The sequence below is a fragment of the Ambystoma mexicanum genome, chromosome 2p (genome assembly GCF_040938575.1).
Source record: "Ambystoma mexicanum isolate Mex_15411 chromosome 2p, UKY_AmexF1_1, whole genome shotgun sequence".
Lineage (NCBI taxonomy): Eukaryota > Metazoa > Chordata > Amphibia > Caudata > Ambystomatidae > Ambystoma > Ambystoma mexicanum.
Window position 1 is genome coordinate 1190827802 of NC_090923.1, and position 15082 is coordinate 1190842883.

The window sequence follows — 15082 nt, forward strand, 5'->3', positions numbered from 1 at the left end:
GCGCTTTACTGTGGCTGAGAACGCAGTCCGTGGTAAAAGCACACGACAGTAGTTAAAAGTAAACCACTGCCACCAGCCATTCCTCGAGGAAAGGGTACGTAAAATTGTTACATGAGAAGCTAGACAAAGGGGATACTAAGTAACCCCTTCAGCACCCTATTGTAAGATAGTGTATGCTGGGTCTAGAAAGTTACAAATGTAAGTAAAGTCAATTTCACTTTACTGCCCTTGGATACAGCGGTTTATCCAAGAGAAGGTATTTAAACCTTTGGGAAATCTGAAAGACGTCCCTGTGCCACTGCACTGAAGGTGCTGTGTGACACAATGTAAAAGATGATGCTTATGGAGTTTGTCAAACTCCACAACCAAAAGAAACACAGTGTTCAAAATCACATTAAAATACCTGAGAGAGAGGGAAAAAAGGGTCTCACTCTTTCCAGGTTAAAAATTAAAAGTCCTAAAATCCAGCAACCAGCAAAGTTGCTGGGGGTCTCTAAGGTAGAGAGGAATTAGCACATTTCTGAGAATTCTCCCTAACAACATGTCATGCAGACACGCCCACCAGCATGTGCAGTCACACACTGCCTTCTTTCATGTGTTGCTCCACCTCGGACACGCAGTATTGAGCCATGTTTGCTCTTTCGGAGTGGCAGCACAATTTTCCAGACTCTCTGACTGCCCTCCCATCACCCATGCATGGCCTTGTCATGTTATTGTACCTGACAGGTAATTTGCCACACTTTCCACCCAGGTCACTGATGCTCTGGCGTTGACGCGCCTGACCATTTTCTGTGGATATTTCATATTTATTAGTAGGTTTAGTTCTGTTGTGGGCACACATTCCGTTAGTGTGCTTTGATGCCTTGGCAATGTGCCTTGGCCAACATGCACATGCCACTTGCCATTGCATTCACTTGTCACATGTGTATGGGGTGGGCTGGTTCAGTTCTTGAAGGGTGTGTCAGCAGATGCCCCAGTCCTGGATGGATCTCCAGTGCTTCCTGTTGATTGTGTTTGTGGTGGACATATTGGTGTTCCACTTCATGGTGCTGGCAGAGCATGGAGGTTCAGGTGAGCTCCAGACATGCAAAGAACTGGTATTGTTGGAGACTGTCAGGGGACTGCCTGGGGGGTGTCACAGGTGAGGGGGGCTGGTGCGTGGTGACCAGACTGGAGGGGACTTCCTGAGGGGGTGGGGGGGTGTCACAGGTGACGATGGATGGTAGTGGCATCCAGATTGGAGGGGGCTGCCTGGGGGGTGTCACAGGTGAGGGGGCTGGGGTGGTATCCAGACTGGAGGGGGCTGCCTGGGGGGTGTCACAGGTGATGATGGCTGGGGGATGGCATCCAGACTGGAGGGGGCTGCCAGGGGGGGGTGTCACAGGTGAGGGGGGCTGGGGGTGGTGTCCAGACTGGAGGAGACTGGGGGGTGGTATCCAGTCTGGAGGGGGCTGTCTGCGGGGGTGTCACAGGTAAGGGGGCTGGGGGGGTGTCCAGACTGGAGGGGGCTGCCTGGGGGGTGTCACAGGTGATGATGGCTGGGGGATGGCATCCAGACTGGAGGGGACTGCCTGGGGGCTGTCACAGGTGAGGGGCGCTGGGGGTGGTGTCCAGACTGGAGGGGACTGGGGGGTGGTATCCAGTCTGGAGGGGGCTGTCTGCGGGGGTGTCACAGGTAAGGGGGCTGGGGTGGCATCCAGACTGGAGGGGGCTGCCAGGGGGGGGTGTCACAGGTGAGGGGGGCTGGGGGTGGTGTCCAGACTGGAGGGGACTGGGGGGTGGTATCCAGTCTGGAGGGGGCTGTCTGCGGGGGTGTCACAGGTAAGGGGGCTGGGGGGTGTCCAGACTGGTACAGGGCTGTCTAGGGGTGTCACAGCTGAGGGGGGCTGGGAGGTGGTGGCCAGTCTGGAGGGGGCTGCCTTGGGGGGTGTCACAGGTGCAGGGGGTTGGGGGGTGTCCAGTCTGGAGGGGGCTGCCTGGGGGGGTGTCACAGGTGTGGGGCCGGGGGGTAGTGTCCAGACTGCATGGGGCTGTCTGGGGGCTGGGGGGTCACAGGAGAGGGTGGCTGTAGGGTGGTGTCCAGACTGGAGGGGGCTGTGGGGTAGTGTCCAGTCTGGAGGGGGCTGCCTGGAGGGGGTCACAAGTGAGGGGGGCTGACGGATGGTGTCCAGTCTGGAGGGTGCAGTCTGGGCTTGCGAGGTAATGCGCTCGTTTTTTCAGGGGTGCAGTCTGGGCGTGCGAGGGAGAGCCTGTGTTTTCACTGGGGTGCAGCTTGGGCTTGCGAGGTGATGCGCCTGTTTTTGCAGGGGTGCAGCCTGGGCTTGCGAGGGAGAGCCTGCATTTTCGCTGGGGTGCAGCCTGGGCTTGCGAGGTGAGGCACGCGATTTCGCTGGAGTGCAGTCTGGCTTTGCGAGGGAGGGCACGCGTTTTCACAGGGGTGAAGCCTGGGCTTACAAGGTGAGGCACAAGATTTTGCGGGAGTGCAGTCTGGGCTTACAAGGGAGGGCCCACGTTTTTTCACGGGTGCAGCCTGGGCTTGCAAGGTGAGGTGCACGATTTTGCTTGGGTGCACTCTGTCTTTGCAAGGGAGGGCCCGTGCTTTTTTGCAGGGGTGCAGCCTTGGCTTGCGAGGTGAGGCGCGTGTTTTCACTCGGGTGCAGTCTGAGCTTGCAAAGTCAGGTGCACGATTTTGCTGGAGTGCCGTCTGGCTTTGCGAGGGAGGGTCTGTTTTCGCAGGGGTGCAGCCTGGGCTTGCGAGGAGAGGCGTGTGATTTATCTGGGGTGCAACCTGGGCTTGCGGGGGAGGGCACACCTTCTTTCAGGGGTACTGGATGGGGTTCAGGGGTGGACATGGAGGATTGCGTCTGGTTTGGCCTTTAGCTTGCTTTTTGGTGGGCGTGGGGGCGTGTTGTGGGTGTTTCTCGCTCAACTCGTTTTTACTTGTGCGACAGCTAGTAATGCGCCTTTGAATCCATGAATACGTGGGGAGCGCAATTATTTTTCAGCACCACGGCTCATGCAGGGTCCTTCTCAGTGTGTGGCCCTTGCGCCATTTCTGCACCAGATTCCATGAATCAGGCCCACAGTATTCACAACATTTTTTGAAAGTTTTGTGCAGCTCGATCAAGGGTGAAAAGGTATAGAGCCTCATTAGAAGGTTGCCGGTCTGGAATTAACATGCCAGTAATTCTGTTTACTTGCACATTTCCAGACAGGAAAACTACAGGTTTGCTAGTGGGGTGCCTGATTTACCTCCAGCCAAGTGCTGGAGGTAAGTCAGGCACCCCACCGGCAAAAACAGCTGGCATTACTGGTGCTGTTAATATCGGTAATCCCCTCATGGAAGGGATTCCATGGAATGGGATTTACTTGCCTTTACTATCACCTGTAATCTGCTGGTAATTTCTGCAGATCAGGCGCTGGTAACGGTGTTACCGTCTGGTTGTATCCCGCCAGATATACGTGTAATGGGGCCGATAGCGTCAATGATTCATTTATAAAAAATGAATACTAAAATTGCCAGGGCTAAAAATGCTGATTTTCTGGCCACAGCTCACTATCATCCAACCTCTGTGCTCTGACATAACCCACTGCCAGTCCAGGCGCCACCATATGCCATCAATGCCAAACTACATTTCTACCATCTGACCCACCGAGTGCCGCTGCTTTCTGATGATGAATACGGCAGAGGGGAGATGTTGCACGTCAGCATCAATGCCAGCAGTGGCGCAACACGATTGAGCAGATTGGGGTTTAGTCCCCCCGCGACATTTTGCGCTATGTTGACACAACATGACTGACCTAAAGTGCCGTGGCTTGGCAGAACAGGACAAAGACGTTAAATGGTGCCTTTGCTTCGTTGTTAGCAAAGGCTCTGCTATTACTAAAGTAAAGCATTTAATTGTTAGCACTTGCATTCTTGCGCATACATTTTTTGGCAATTGAAATTGTGATGTTGTGTTAGTACTTGCATGCCAGGGGAGTCATTGGAAGGGTAGGGAGGACAGGAGACAGCTCATTCTCACAGCAGTCCTTAAGTGTGTGGTCTCAGATGTGAAGGAGAGAGTTAACTACTTGGAACATTGAAGCTGCACTACACTAGTCTCATTAGAATATGTAGAGAAGTTAGATGAACCCCCACACAAGTAAGTTTGCCCGGCCCCCTCCCCCACATTATCTGAAGTTAGTGCCTCTCCCAACATTTGAAGAGTAGGCCCCCCAGAATGTTTAGCCTAGGAGCACCCCTATAGGAGGCTGATGAGTGCAAGTAGAGAGGTGAGGGATGCCTTTCCTGAAACTTGCAGTGTTAAAGTGTTACTGTGTTCATGCAGAAACATGTTTTTGCACAAATGTAGACAACTTTAAAGCTGCTATTTTCAGGAAAGGTTTCCCTCACCTCTCTGCCTAACAAAAATCAAATGCACACATCAGCCACCTACCCCTGGATGATGGATGAGAGCCAAAATATAACAACGTCATGTGCTCTTTCACATGCGATAGGAGGGGACTGATGGGCACACTAGATTTTTGTTAAGCAGAGAGATGAGGGAAGCATTGTTGCATGTTAGCTCATTGTGTATGTATGTGTGCCAAGAGTGTTCATGTATATTATGTAATGTGTGTGTGAAGGAGTGCACAATGAATGAGGGAACTGGGTGCGCATGTGAATGAACGAGTCTACAGTGAATGGGGGAGCCAGTGAATGGTATGTTTAAATGAGTGAGTGAAGGCTAGAATGACATTTTGGTGCAGCCAATCTAGTCATTTAGTACTGTGGCATGACTTTTTTTTACTGGGCATCTGTAATAAAGTAGGCATGACGTGTTATTACGTGGCTAGACTGCCATTTTGGTGCAATCAGTCTAGCCATTTTTTTCTGTGGCTTTTCATTTTTTACTGGACATCTCTTGTAAAGTAAGCATGATAAGTGTTATTATGGGTCTGATTCGTGGAATTCTTTGCGCTCTGAAAAGTGACTTTGTGAACTTTTCAGCACGCAAAACTCCTTTTCCGATTCATGAATCTGAGTTTGCGTGTTTCTCCCTCACTCTGTGCTGGTCCGTCACGTCTTTGCATGCAGTCGAGCACTTTGCACGACACTCCAGGCAATGCGTGGGACAGACCTACGCAAAGAAATAAACAGGGGGTGGAACATGTATATTCCTCATTCTCCCGGCAAAATGAGGAGTGTGGGCGTGTTGAGGGATGGGCCACGCAAAGTAATTACACGCCCAGTCAAGCGCAAATCTAACCGCATTCATGGATTTCAACACGCAACTTCACATCAGGTAAAGTCAAATACAAACCTTGCGAACTCACCGCCACATGATAGGAGGCACAAAGCACTATACGCATAGTATGCAACGCACAAAGGTAACATATACATAGTAATTTAGGGGTGACTGCACGTAGTTGAGGTACGTCTTGGAGTTAAGGGTGATCGTATGCAGATTAGCCGGGTGCTGACTTGAATTACAGGGGTTTGCACGCAGGTTTACCGGCTGCTGCCATGAGTTACGTAAAGAAGGGGCACGCAGATTATCGGGTGCAGTTTTTCGTTATGAGCGTTTGTACGTAGTTTTGCCGGAGTGCTGCCTTGGTTGCAGTTGGATGTCCCGTGGTATTGCCAGGGTGCTTGATGGTGCGGATAAGGTAGTTGCAAAGGTTTGCATATGATGCTGGTTTTGGTTTGTGTGGGGCTGTGTCGTGGACGTTTCAGGCACTGCTCTGTTTTCTTTGTTTCTAGGGTTATTTTGCTGTTATCGTTCCACGAGCACGTAGAAAGCGCAAAACAAACTTGTGCATTCAGTTAGGTGCAAAGTTGTTTTACGTGCAGAGTACTTTGCAGGGACTTTGCGCTTTTTCTTTGAATATGGGGCCACAGTGTCTAGACTGGCCCATATTGTGTATCCACTTTGGGCATGTTTTCTTATTATGTTATGGCATTTTTAATAGCAAAGCCACCAGAAGTATGTCTTTATGTGGGCATACTGCAATATATTGGCAGAGGCCACATGGACATGTTTTCTTATAGTATAATTACTGGAATTATGCCCAATGCAAACATGAGTATGTTCATGTACGGGAATATTGGCATATTTTGGTGCAGCCAGAATGGAAATGTATGGGCACAGCCAGCGTGAAAATGTTTTTACACTGGCATATAATGATGTAAAGAACAGAAATATATGGTTTGTATCTCATGTGGAATTTTGATTTGTGGCACTCTGTACCTCTGCCTGGTCGCCTGGTGGTCGCTTTTGCTTAAAGGGTAATACCTGTTTGGATACCTGGGCTTCAGAGATAACAATTATCAAAACATTAAATGTGTTTGTTATCTTTAAATCTAATCCCTTGGTCGTTCACGCTGGCATATTGCTCTTATCTGGGCCCCACACAAGACAGCCTTGGGGATTAAACAGAGGGGCGGAGGCTTCAAGTTTCCCCCGCCCAGTTTCTAAAGTGGACCCTCCCATCAGTTAGCCACCCCCGAAATGTAAGTTTTGCTGCGCCACTGAATACCAGAGGATGCTTTAGCAATCGACAGATTTAGAGCTATTGTTTATATTGTGACCAGATCGAATTTATGAATACCTTAACATCCCAAGCTCACCGCGTTCAGTGACGTACAGCCAATCAGATGAGTGTGGCCTTGCATTTTACGTTAATTGGCCACTGCAGTGAGCCACCTGGCAGTAAGGTGTGATTTCATGACGCGTCCACTTTTAAAATATTGCGCTGCTAGCAGGTAATACCGTTTCCCATTTCAAAACAGTATACATTGCAATGCATAAAACACAAGTCAGTTGTTGACATACATGAGTGCAACTTGTCCAGTGCATTTTGGGCCACAAAGCAACCATCTCAAAAAGAAAACATATTGAAATGCACCACACATGGCATGCTGCCCAATCTGTGGCATTGCCCAAAAGCCTTGCCCATCAGCTGATGGGAACAGCATGATTGCTAATCTGGCATTGTACATCGGTGGGGGCTGGTGGGGACAGTGCACCAGTCTCCTCCCTTCCTCAGCTACGCCCCCACTCCACCTGGTGGCTTCTCTTTTCCAGTCTCACTATGACTCATTCAGCAGTCACAGAGGGCAACGGGGTGTTGGAAAAGCAAACCCACCGGTGTGTGTGGCATGCGGGGGTCTGGTGCCAGCTATTTCAAATCTGCCGAGGTGATGTCAAAATCTGACGCACACTGTTACATGCCCCCCTCTTTTGATCTGTTCTCTCCACAGTACACCTTATACGGTATATACCTATCCCCTAATGCCAGTGGGTAGCGAATGCCGGAAACTAACACAACACAATACGACGTATTTCAAATGTGTCTCCGAGCCCATTCTTGGCTTTCTCCACCTTCACGCCTCACCCTCCCACCAGCCCACCGGCTCCTATGAGAAATTCCCTGCTGCCGCTATCTGGGACCTAAAGGGTGAGGCACACGGCGGCACACTGTGTGGGTGGCCTGTGCTGTGCATGTGGTTCGCCTAGCCTAATTAGAGGAGGGATGCCTGTGCGGACAAGTTACCAGACACATCTCCCAGAGCAAATTCAGCCAAGGCATCCTGGGCAACGCTGCCGGCACCAAGCGAGGCCAGGTTACTGCTGCCCCATGGCAGCAGGCCCATGAGAGAGGCAGCAGCCCTCCCCAAGGCACAGCTCCCACCCCCCACCGCCTCCACCAAGCAGGGAGACACGCAGTCGCAGGGCTACAAGGCACAGGAAGGGTGAGGTGAGAAAGAACACCTCACCCTTCCATAACAACAAATAGGCGCTAAGCACACAGGAAGAGGCAAGGGCAGCTTGTCAGGGGAACAACAAAGGGAGGCACCCCAGGGTGCTCAGACAGTCGGCTGCAAGCCGGCCTGGGGGTTGGCGCACAGATGCACAACAAAGAGCACTTTGCCAGGATTAATCCCAAAGAAAGAACCCTAAAAGGCATTCTGTTCCTCCACCCACACTTGCAGGGAAGTAGGCCCAATAAACAATGCTGCATGGTGGGCAGGACACACAAACTCATTTCTCCTGCGCCTCACAGAGTGAACAGCCAGCTACAGACCATGCCCGAGCCAGCCAAGTCTGCTCCAGTGCCCAAGAAGGGCTCCAAGAACGCGCTCTCCAAGCCGCCCAGGAAGGACAGGAAGAAGCGCAAGAGGAGCAGGAAAGAGAGCTATGCCGTTTACATCTACAAGGTGATGAAGCAGGTGCACCCCGACACCGGCATCTCTTCCAAGGCCATGGGCATCATGAACTCGTTTGTCAATGACTTCTTGGAGCGCATTGCTGGAGAAGCCTCCCGCCCGGCCCTCTACAACAAGCGCAGGACAATCACCTCCATGGAGATCCAGACCGCAGTGCGACTCCTGCTGCCTGGTGAGCTTGCCAAGCATGCCGTGTCCGAGGGCACCAAGGCTGTCACCGAGAACACCAGTGCCAAGGGAGAGGGCAGCCACAGCCCTCTGCAGCACAGCTTCTCGCACACACAAACCAGTGATACCAAACAGTCTATCCGTTACATGCCCCCAGACGAGCCGGACACTGTCCTTGCCCCACCACATATGCAGATACGTTAAGTCTGCACTATGACACCTCCAGCAGCCAGGGTCAAGTTCTGGAGCAACTTTTGCGACCACCACTGGTGTTATATCAGCACTCATGACACATTGATACTGTATCCAGTGAAATCCCGCATTTCTGGACACTTGCTTCACAGATAACAACACCCTCGTCCATTCCCCATCAGTGAGAGGTTCCCCCAAGTCACTGTGCCACTCCTGTTGCAAACGATCTGGCACCAAGCACCTCAAACAAGTCCAGTGGTCTGCACTCTGAGTCGCAGCAGATGGAATCAAAAGGCTTTTAGGAGTCCAAACTGACCACGGCCACCTCCTCGGCCGTGTCGTGATGTTTGTCCAGAATTAGAAACCACCTCCTCAAATTCTGCACCGTGCTCCTACCTGGAATAAAACCCATCTGATTGGGGTGTACGAGTTCCTGTATCACTGGCTTCAGGCTGGCCGCCAATGTCTTACACAGAATCTTTACATCAACGTTGATTGTTGTCAATGGCTTGTAGGAGCCGCGTTCCGTAACATCCCTTCCCAACTTGGGGTGTATCACCACTAGGACCTCCAGCAATAGTCCTGTGAATGTTCCCATTGATATAACCTCCAGGAAAACCTCTAAAAGTTTGGGGGCAAGACAGTCTTTATAAGCTCTATAGACTTCCACAGGTATACAATTAATCCCAGGAGTCTTACCCACTCCCAGGCTAATAAATGCCTGCACAACATTATGTACGACTAACAGGGCACCAAGCTTGTTACTCTGAGCGGGAGTCAGTCTATCCAATTCCGTCTCCTCCAGAAACGCTGATGAGTGTCCTCTATCAAATCCCGCCCGTTCAACACCTTGATCACCTCAATGCTATCCTGATCACGAACCATGTCGCCAGTCGCATCCCGCATCCTGTCACACGATTGCTTTCCACCCAACCTCTTCACCAACCTAGCCAGAAGCCTACAAGCTCTGTCCCCCTCAGCGTGCTGACACGCCACATGTCCAGCGGACTCCAAAGCATTCAGCCTCTCTCGTCCCTCACGCAAGTCTCTTCTCACATCCATCCTCAGGGCTCGTACATCTCCCCCACCTTCTCCGCTTTCTAACCCAACCATGTCACCCTCCAGCTGAGTGACAGTTCCACTGAGTGCTCTGTGACTTCCAACCTTAGTCAAAATGCAGATGCCGCTGGCTAACCCCTTCAACGATTCCCATTCACTAGACCTGCAAGCCATTGTGCCCCAGTTATGGTCTAGAAAGTGGGGATCTCCTTTCTGAGAGACAACACAAATCCCACATCCAACAGGATACTCTTGTGGAATCTCCATGTCGGGACAGGGGCCACCTGCTCGCACCTCAATAGAGAGATCCAGAGGGGAGCATGAACAGACAGAACTCTCTTCTGTCCAGAACTCCACCCTCTTGACTATTCTTACCTCCTCCGCCCCTACAAAGGCATAATCAATACATGAAAATGAGGCAGGCGCCGCAGGTTAATAAGTGCAGCAGCGCTCCGACCCATGCTTCATTCGCCACACGTCACTAAGCAATATTTCAGACACCATTTTTGCTAGCGTCGTAGACGCTCGTGACGGCGGTCTGCTACCAGTACTCGCCGTGTGCAACAAGTTACAAAAAATGCAATTGAAGTCCTCCAGCCACACAATCCAATTCTCCCGGTGCTGGACTATCAGCTCACTCATCCGTTCAAAAAAGTCTGCCTAGTCCAGATTAGGTGCATAAGTCCCAGGGATCAGCACAGGCCGCCTCGTAAGTCTGCCCGCTATCCCCACGTATCTCCCTTCCATGTCCGTCAGTGACCTAGCGAGAGAGGCACTGAACCCAACCCATATTAAGACCTCCCTAGCAGAGGAGGGGAAGGATGACCTAACTGCCAGCCCCTTCCACCTGGCCCACAGTTTGTCAAGATCACTTAACAGATGCATGTCCTGTAATATCGCCACATCAATCTATGCCTGACCAGATAGGAATGAATTGTACCCCTCTTCAAGGCATTATTGATACCTCGCATGTTCCAACTTATCACATTTAGGCCCGCTGCATAACCTTAGGAAATGAAATAACAACAAGAGGGATATACCCATGTAATCCTGCCTATTATGCTTAAATACGGCAAACGTAACTCCCCCAATTGAATCAACAAAAACAAATCCAAACCCAACAAAAACCCACAACCCTCCACGAAGGAGGGAAGAAGACTGACACCTGAACAGATTCAAAGCATCTCTGATATGTCTGTTCCAAATACACAGAAAGAGGTCAGAGCTTTAATAGGCATGGCCTCATATTGTAGACAGTGAATCCCAAATTTTTCTTTGTTGATAAAACCTACATTGGCACTGACAAAGAAGGACATTTATTTGCCTTTACCGTGGAACATGGATTGCCAGAACACTTTTGATCTGCTTAAGGCTACGCTGTGTTCACCACCAGTTTTGGGCATATTAAATTACGAAAAAGGTTTTGTTTTATATGTGAATGAATGTGATGGATGTGCTTTGGCTGTTTTGACACAGGAACATGGGAACAAGAATGGGCCGTGTGGCTATTTTTCCTCCACGTTAGACCCAGTTGCATGCGCTTTGCCAAGATGATTGAGAGCTGTAGCTGCTCTGCATCCGTAAAACAAAGTGAGGGTATGGTTTTAGGTCATTCTTTAACCATGATGGTACCCCACTCCATAGACATTCTATTAAACAGGACGCAGACGCAACATCTCACATCAGCCCGATTAACAAGATACGAGCTCATTCTATTTGCTCCACATATCCAAATTAAGAGATGTTGTTCATTGAATCCGGCTGACCTTTTCCCTTCTCCATACGAGAAGGATTGCATTGATAAATGTCACCTGATTGCCTCTTTATTACAGAACAAGAAACTAAGGGCAGCATTGATTTCATTGATACACCCTTAAAGAATCGGCAAGGGGAGCTATTCTGTGATGGCTCCTGTTTTAAACATCCGGATGGTACATCCACCGCTGCTTATGCAATCACCACGTTAAGCACTATTGTGGAGACTAAACGAATTCTGCATAATTCTGCGCAGGCCGCAGAGATTATTGCGCTAACCAGAGCTTGTGAAAGTTCTGAAGGGCTTAGTGTAAATATATATACAGGTAGTCAGTACGCATTTGGGGTGGTTCATAATTATGGTCAGCTATGGGCTGAGAGAGGATTCTTGACCTCACATGGAACAAAAATTCAACATGGCACTCTGATAGTCCGGTTGCTGTCAGCACTTGCACTTCCTATGCAACTAGCAATAATGAAGTGTGCTGCACACCAGAAAGTGACAGATGATGTAGGAAAATGGAACACTTTTGCTGACAGAATAGCCAAACAGACTGCTATTGATTTGCACTCAAAGATGTACATGCTCGATCCAACAAGATGGGTTACTGATACTTGTATGATGTGCGAAGGGATTAGCTGTATAAAAGAAATTCAGGCTGAAGCTACCCCAGAAGAAATTAAACAGTGGGCTGAGGGTCAAGCGGGTCTAGATGATGAGGGTTGTTGGGTGGATTATGAGAAGCAAAGATGGATGCTACCCAATGCCTATGTCACTGCTATGGTGACCATGGCTCATGGCCCAAAACACATATGTGCCAAAAATATTTGCCAACAGTTAGATCCCGTCTGGTATAACACTAATATCCAGAAAACTGCTGAACGTTTGGTCCAGAGTTGCATGACATGTTTGCAACATAACATTGGGAAGGGGACACCGAAGGGCAGTTTTGGCCCCCTCCATGCCTTTTGAGATGATCCATATTGACCTTATTGTGATGGAACTATGCCAAAACAATAAATATGTCCTAGTTGTGATCTGTGCCTCTAGCAAATGCGTTGAGGCTTTCCCACTGAAAGATGCCACAGCAATGTCAACAGGAAAGACCTGGGGGCGTGGCTTGGAAGCCATGTGAAAAGACGTGCCTGTACGGGGGCTCCCGCTGATCCGTACATTATCCGACTGATACCGCGCAAGGACCGCTACGATTTGGCAAAGATTGCGATGACTGCGTACATGAAGTTCGGCTGCACGCGAAGATACATTTTTATACGGGTTCGCATTGCGTACGTGTACTTAGGAGCCGAGTGAAGCGCCGGTGGCGAGACCTCGACGGACGACAAAATGGCCGCCGCCGCTTGACGAGGGGACAAAGGAGCGGTGGACCGGGACCTCAGTGGCGGCTCCCACAGCATACTCTGGGCGTTACGAAGGGGGCAGAGCGACCTGGCCCATCTGAGGGGAGCGCAGGACAACAGCGGTGGCTGAGATTGTGGGGCGAGCTGGGACTCTCAATCTGAGTTGTGGTGTATGGGCATAATGCCTCCCTGCCTTGGACCTGAGCGCGGCCAGAAGGACGCTCCTGACAGGAGATATGTCGAACAAGCTTCTGAGAACGAAGAATAAACAGCCCACGCTCGACGACTACGCCAAGACGCCGCCCGGCCCGGAAGGAGCCAGGAGCAAGGAGAAGGCTCAGACCAAGGAGATGGCCGCCGGTGGTGCGAACCAGGAGGTCCTCGCTGCGATCGCGGACCTGAAGGCGACGTGGGAGACCAAGCTCCAACTTGCTGTGGCCGAATTGAAAACTGCGATGGAACTACAGGTTGGGGCGGTGCAGGAGGACGTGAATCTCCTGAGGCATGATGTGCGAGCCCTGGCTGAGTGCACGGAAACTTTGGAAAAGGAAATGGGCCCTACTGTGGCGGACTGCACTGCACATAAGCGGGATATCCATGCCCTGGTGCAGCGGGTGGGCAACTTGGAAAGTAGGGCTGAAGAGGCGGAAGGACGTGCCCGGAGAAACAACGTTCGCATCGTGGGCCTGCCGGAGGGGGCTGAAGGCCAGAATCCCACAGAGTTTATTGAGAACTTGCTGCTGCAGGAGATCACTGGGGGAGCCCTGTCGCAGGGGTTTGCGGTGGAGAGGGCGCACAGGGCCTTGATCAGGAGGCCACCGCCGGGGAATCCGCCCAGGCCTGTGATCGCTAAGATCCTCAATTATCGGGATCGGGAAAGGATCCTCGAACACTTTCGCAAGGGGGGCACCATACGGCGAGGAGAGGCAACCATTACTGCTTACCCCGATTACACCTTGCAAGTGCAGCGCAGTCGCATGAACTATGTGGCGGTTAAGAGGCGATTGAGGGCAGCTGGGTACAAGTATATGTTGCTCTACCCGGCCAGACTGAAGGTTTTCTTCAAGACCAAGATGCTGTTCTTTGACACTCCCGAGGAGGCCATGGAGTGGCTCTATGCACAAAACTGTCCTCAGGAGCCGGATGAGCGAACGGCGGATGAAACGGGAAGAGCTAAGTGACGCTGCGGGCCCGGTCGGGCTATGAACATTGGGACTGGAATATAGTCTTTGGGACCTTATTACGGAAGAGTATGCGTTAGGAGTTTGGAACATGGTCCTGCGCGCGGATACGGATGCGAGGGTGAGGAGCCTCCAGGGGCTGTTCTTTGTACCCCAGTTTGAGTTTAGGTTAGTCACTGTGTGTGGGGTGACACCCTGTCGGGTTCTCTACTTGGGTTTCCAGAGAGAACCGAACACGGGGATGCCTGAGATCCAGGGATGGAGCTGGGCAGTTGGTTGGGTTAGGGGGGTGGGGTGGGTTAGTTGTTATATGAGCCTGGGAGAGAAACTGGAAATGGGGGTCCTTGAGGCGGGGGGGAGGCGAGCAGACCTGGGAAGGAGGGGGGAGCTACTGATAAATCATGGGGGACCTTAGGATACTAACGTGGAACGTTAGAGGGCTTAACAGCTACCTTAATCGTAACAAGGTCATGTTGTACCTAAAAAGGCAAAAGATAGATGTCGCCTTGTTACAGGAGACGCATCTGACACGGGATAAACTGGAACTGGTGGGGAGGAAGTGGAAAGGGACAGTAGTTGGATCTACATATTCTGCCTATGCTAGAGGTGTGCTGGTTTGGGTTGCACCACATGTCCCGTTTAAGCTACTTGGGGAGGTTGTGGAGTCTGATGGGAGGCTGGTCATGGTAAGGGGGCTTGTGGAAAACAAAGTAGTGTGTATTATAAATACTTATGCTCCCAACCAGGACACGGCGACATACTTTAGGAAGCTGTGCACTAGACTTGGCGAAGGGATGGGGGGTCCTGTGATTTGGGGTGGGGACTTTAATTGTGTACTAAACCCCAGGGAGGACAGGTCGGATGACAGGGTGGTCAGGCCCAGTCCGGCGGCTAGGGTACTGCAGACGCTGCTGGTAGACCTTGGCCTGGCGGACGTGTGGAGGACGAGACACCCTGGCGTGAGGCAATATTCGCATTATTCGGCCCCGCACCAGCTACACACAAGGCTGGATTACTTTTTCGCCACTCCGGACGTTGTCGCGGAGTGTGACCAGATAGACTACAGGGCGAGAGTCCTTTCGGACCACTCGCCCCTGGTCATGCGATGGCAGCTTTGTCCCCCATGTGCGCGAAATTCCAACATGGCGCCTTAGGG

General features: G+C 51.1%; 1 protein-coding gene across 1 annotated transcript; it reads left to right on the plus strand.

Moving 5' to 3' along the window:
- Nucleotides 1-8071: 8071 nt before the first annotated feature.
- LOC138567867 (histone H2B 1.2-like) lies at nucleotides 8072-8584 on the plus strand. The gene has a single exon (XM_069646360.1). The coding sequence runs from the start codon at nucleotides 8072-8074 to the stop codon at nucleotides 8582-8584; it is 513 nt and encodes a 170-aa protein (XP_069502461.1).
- Nucleotides 8585-15082: the final 6498 nt, after the last annotated feature.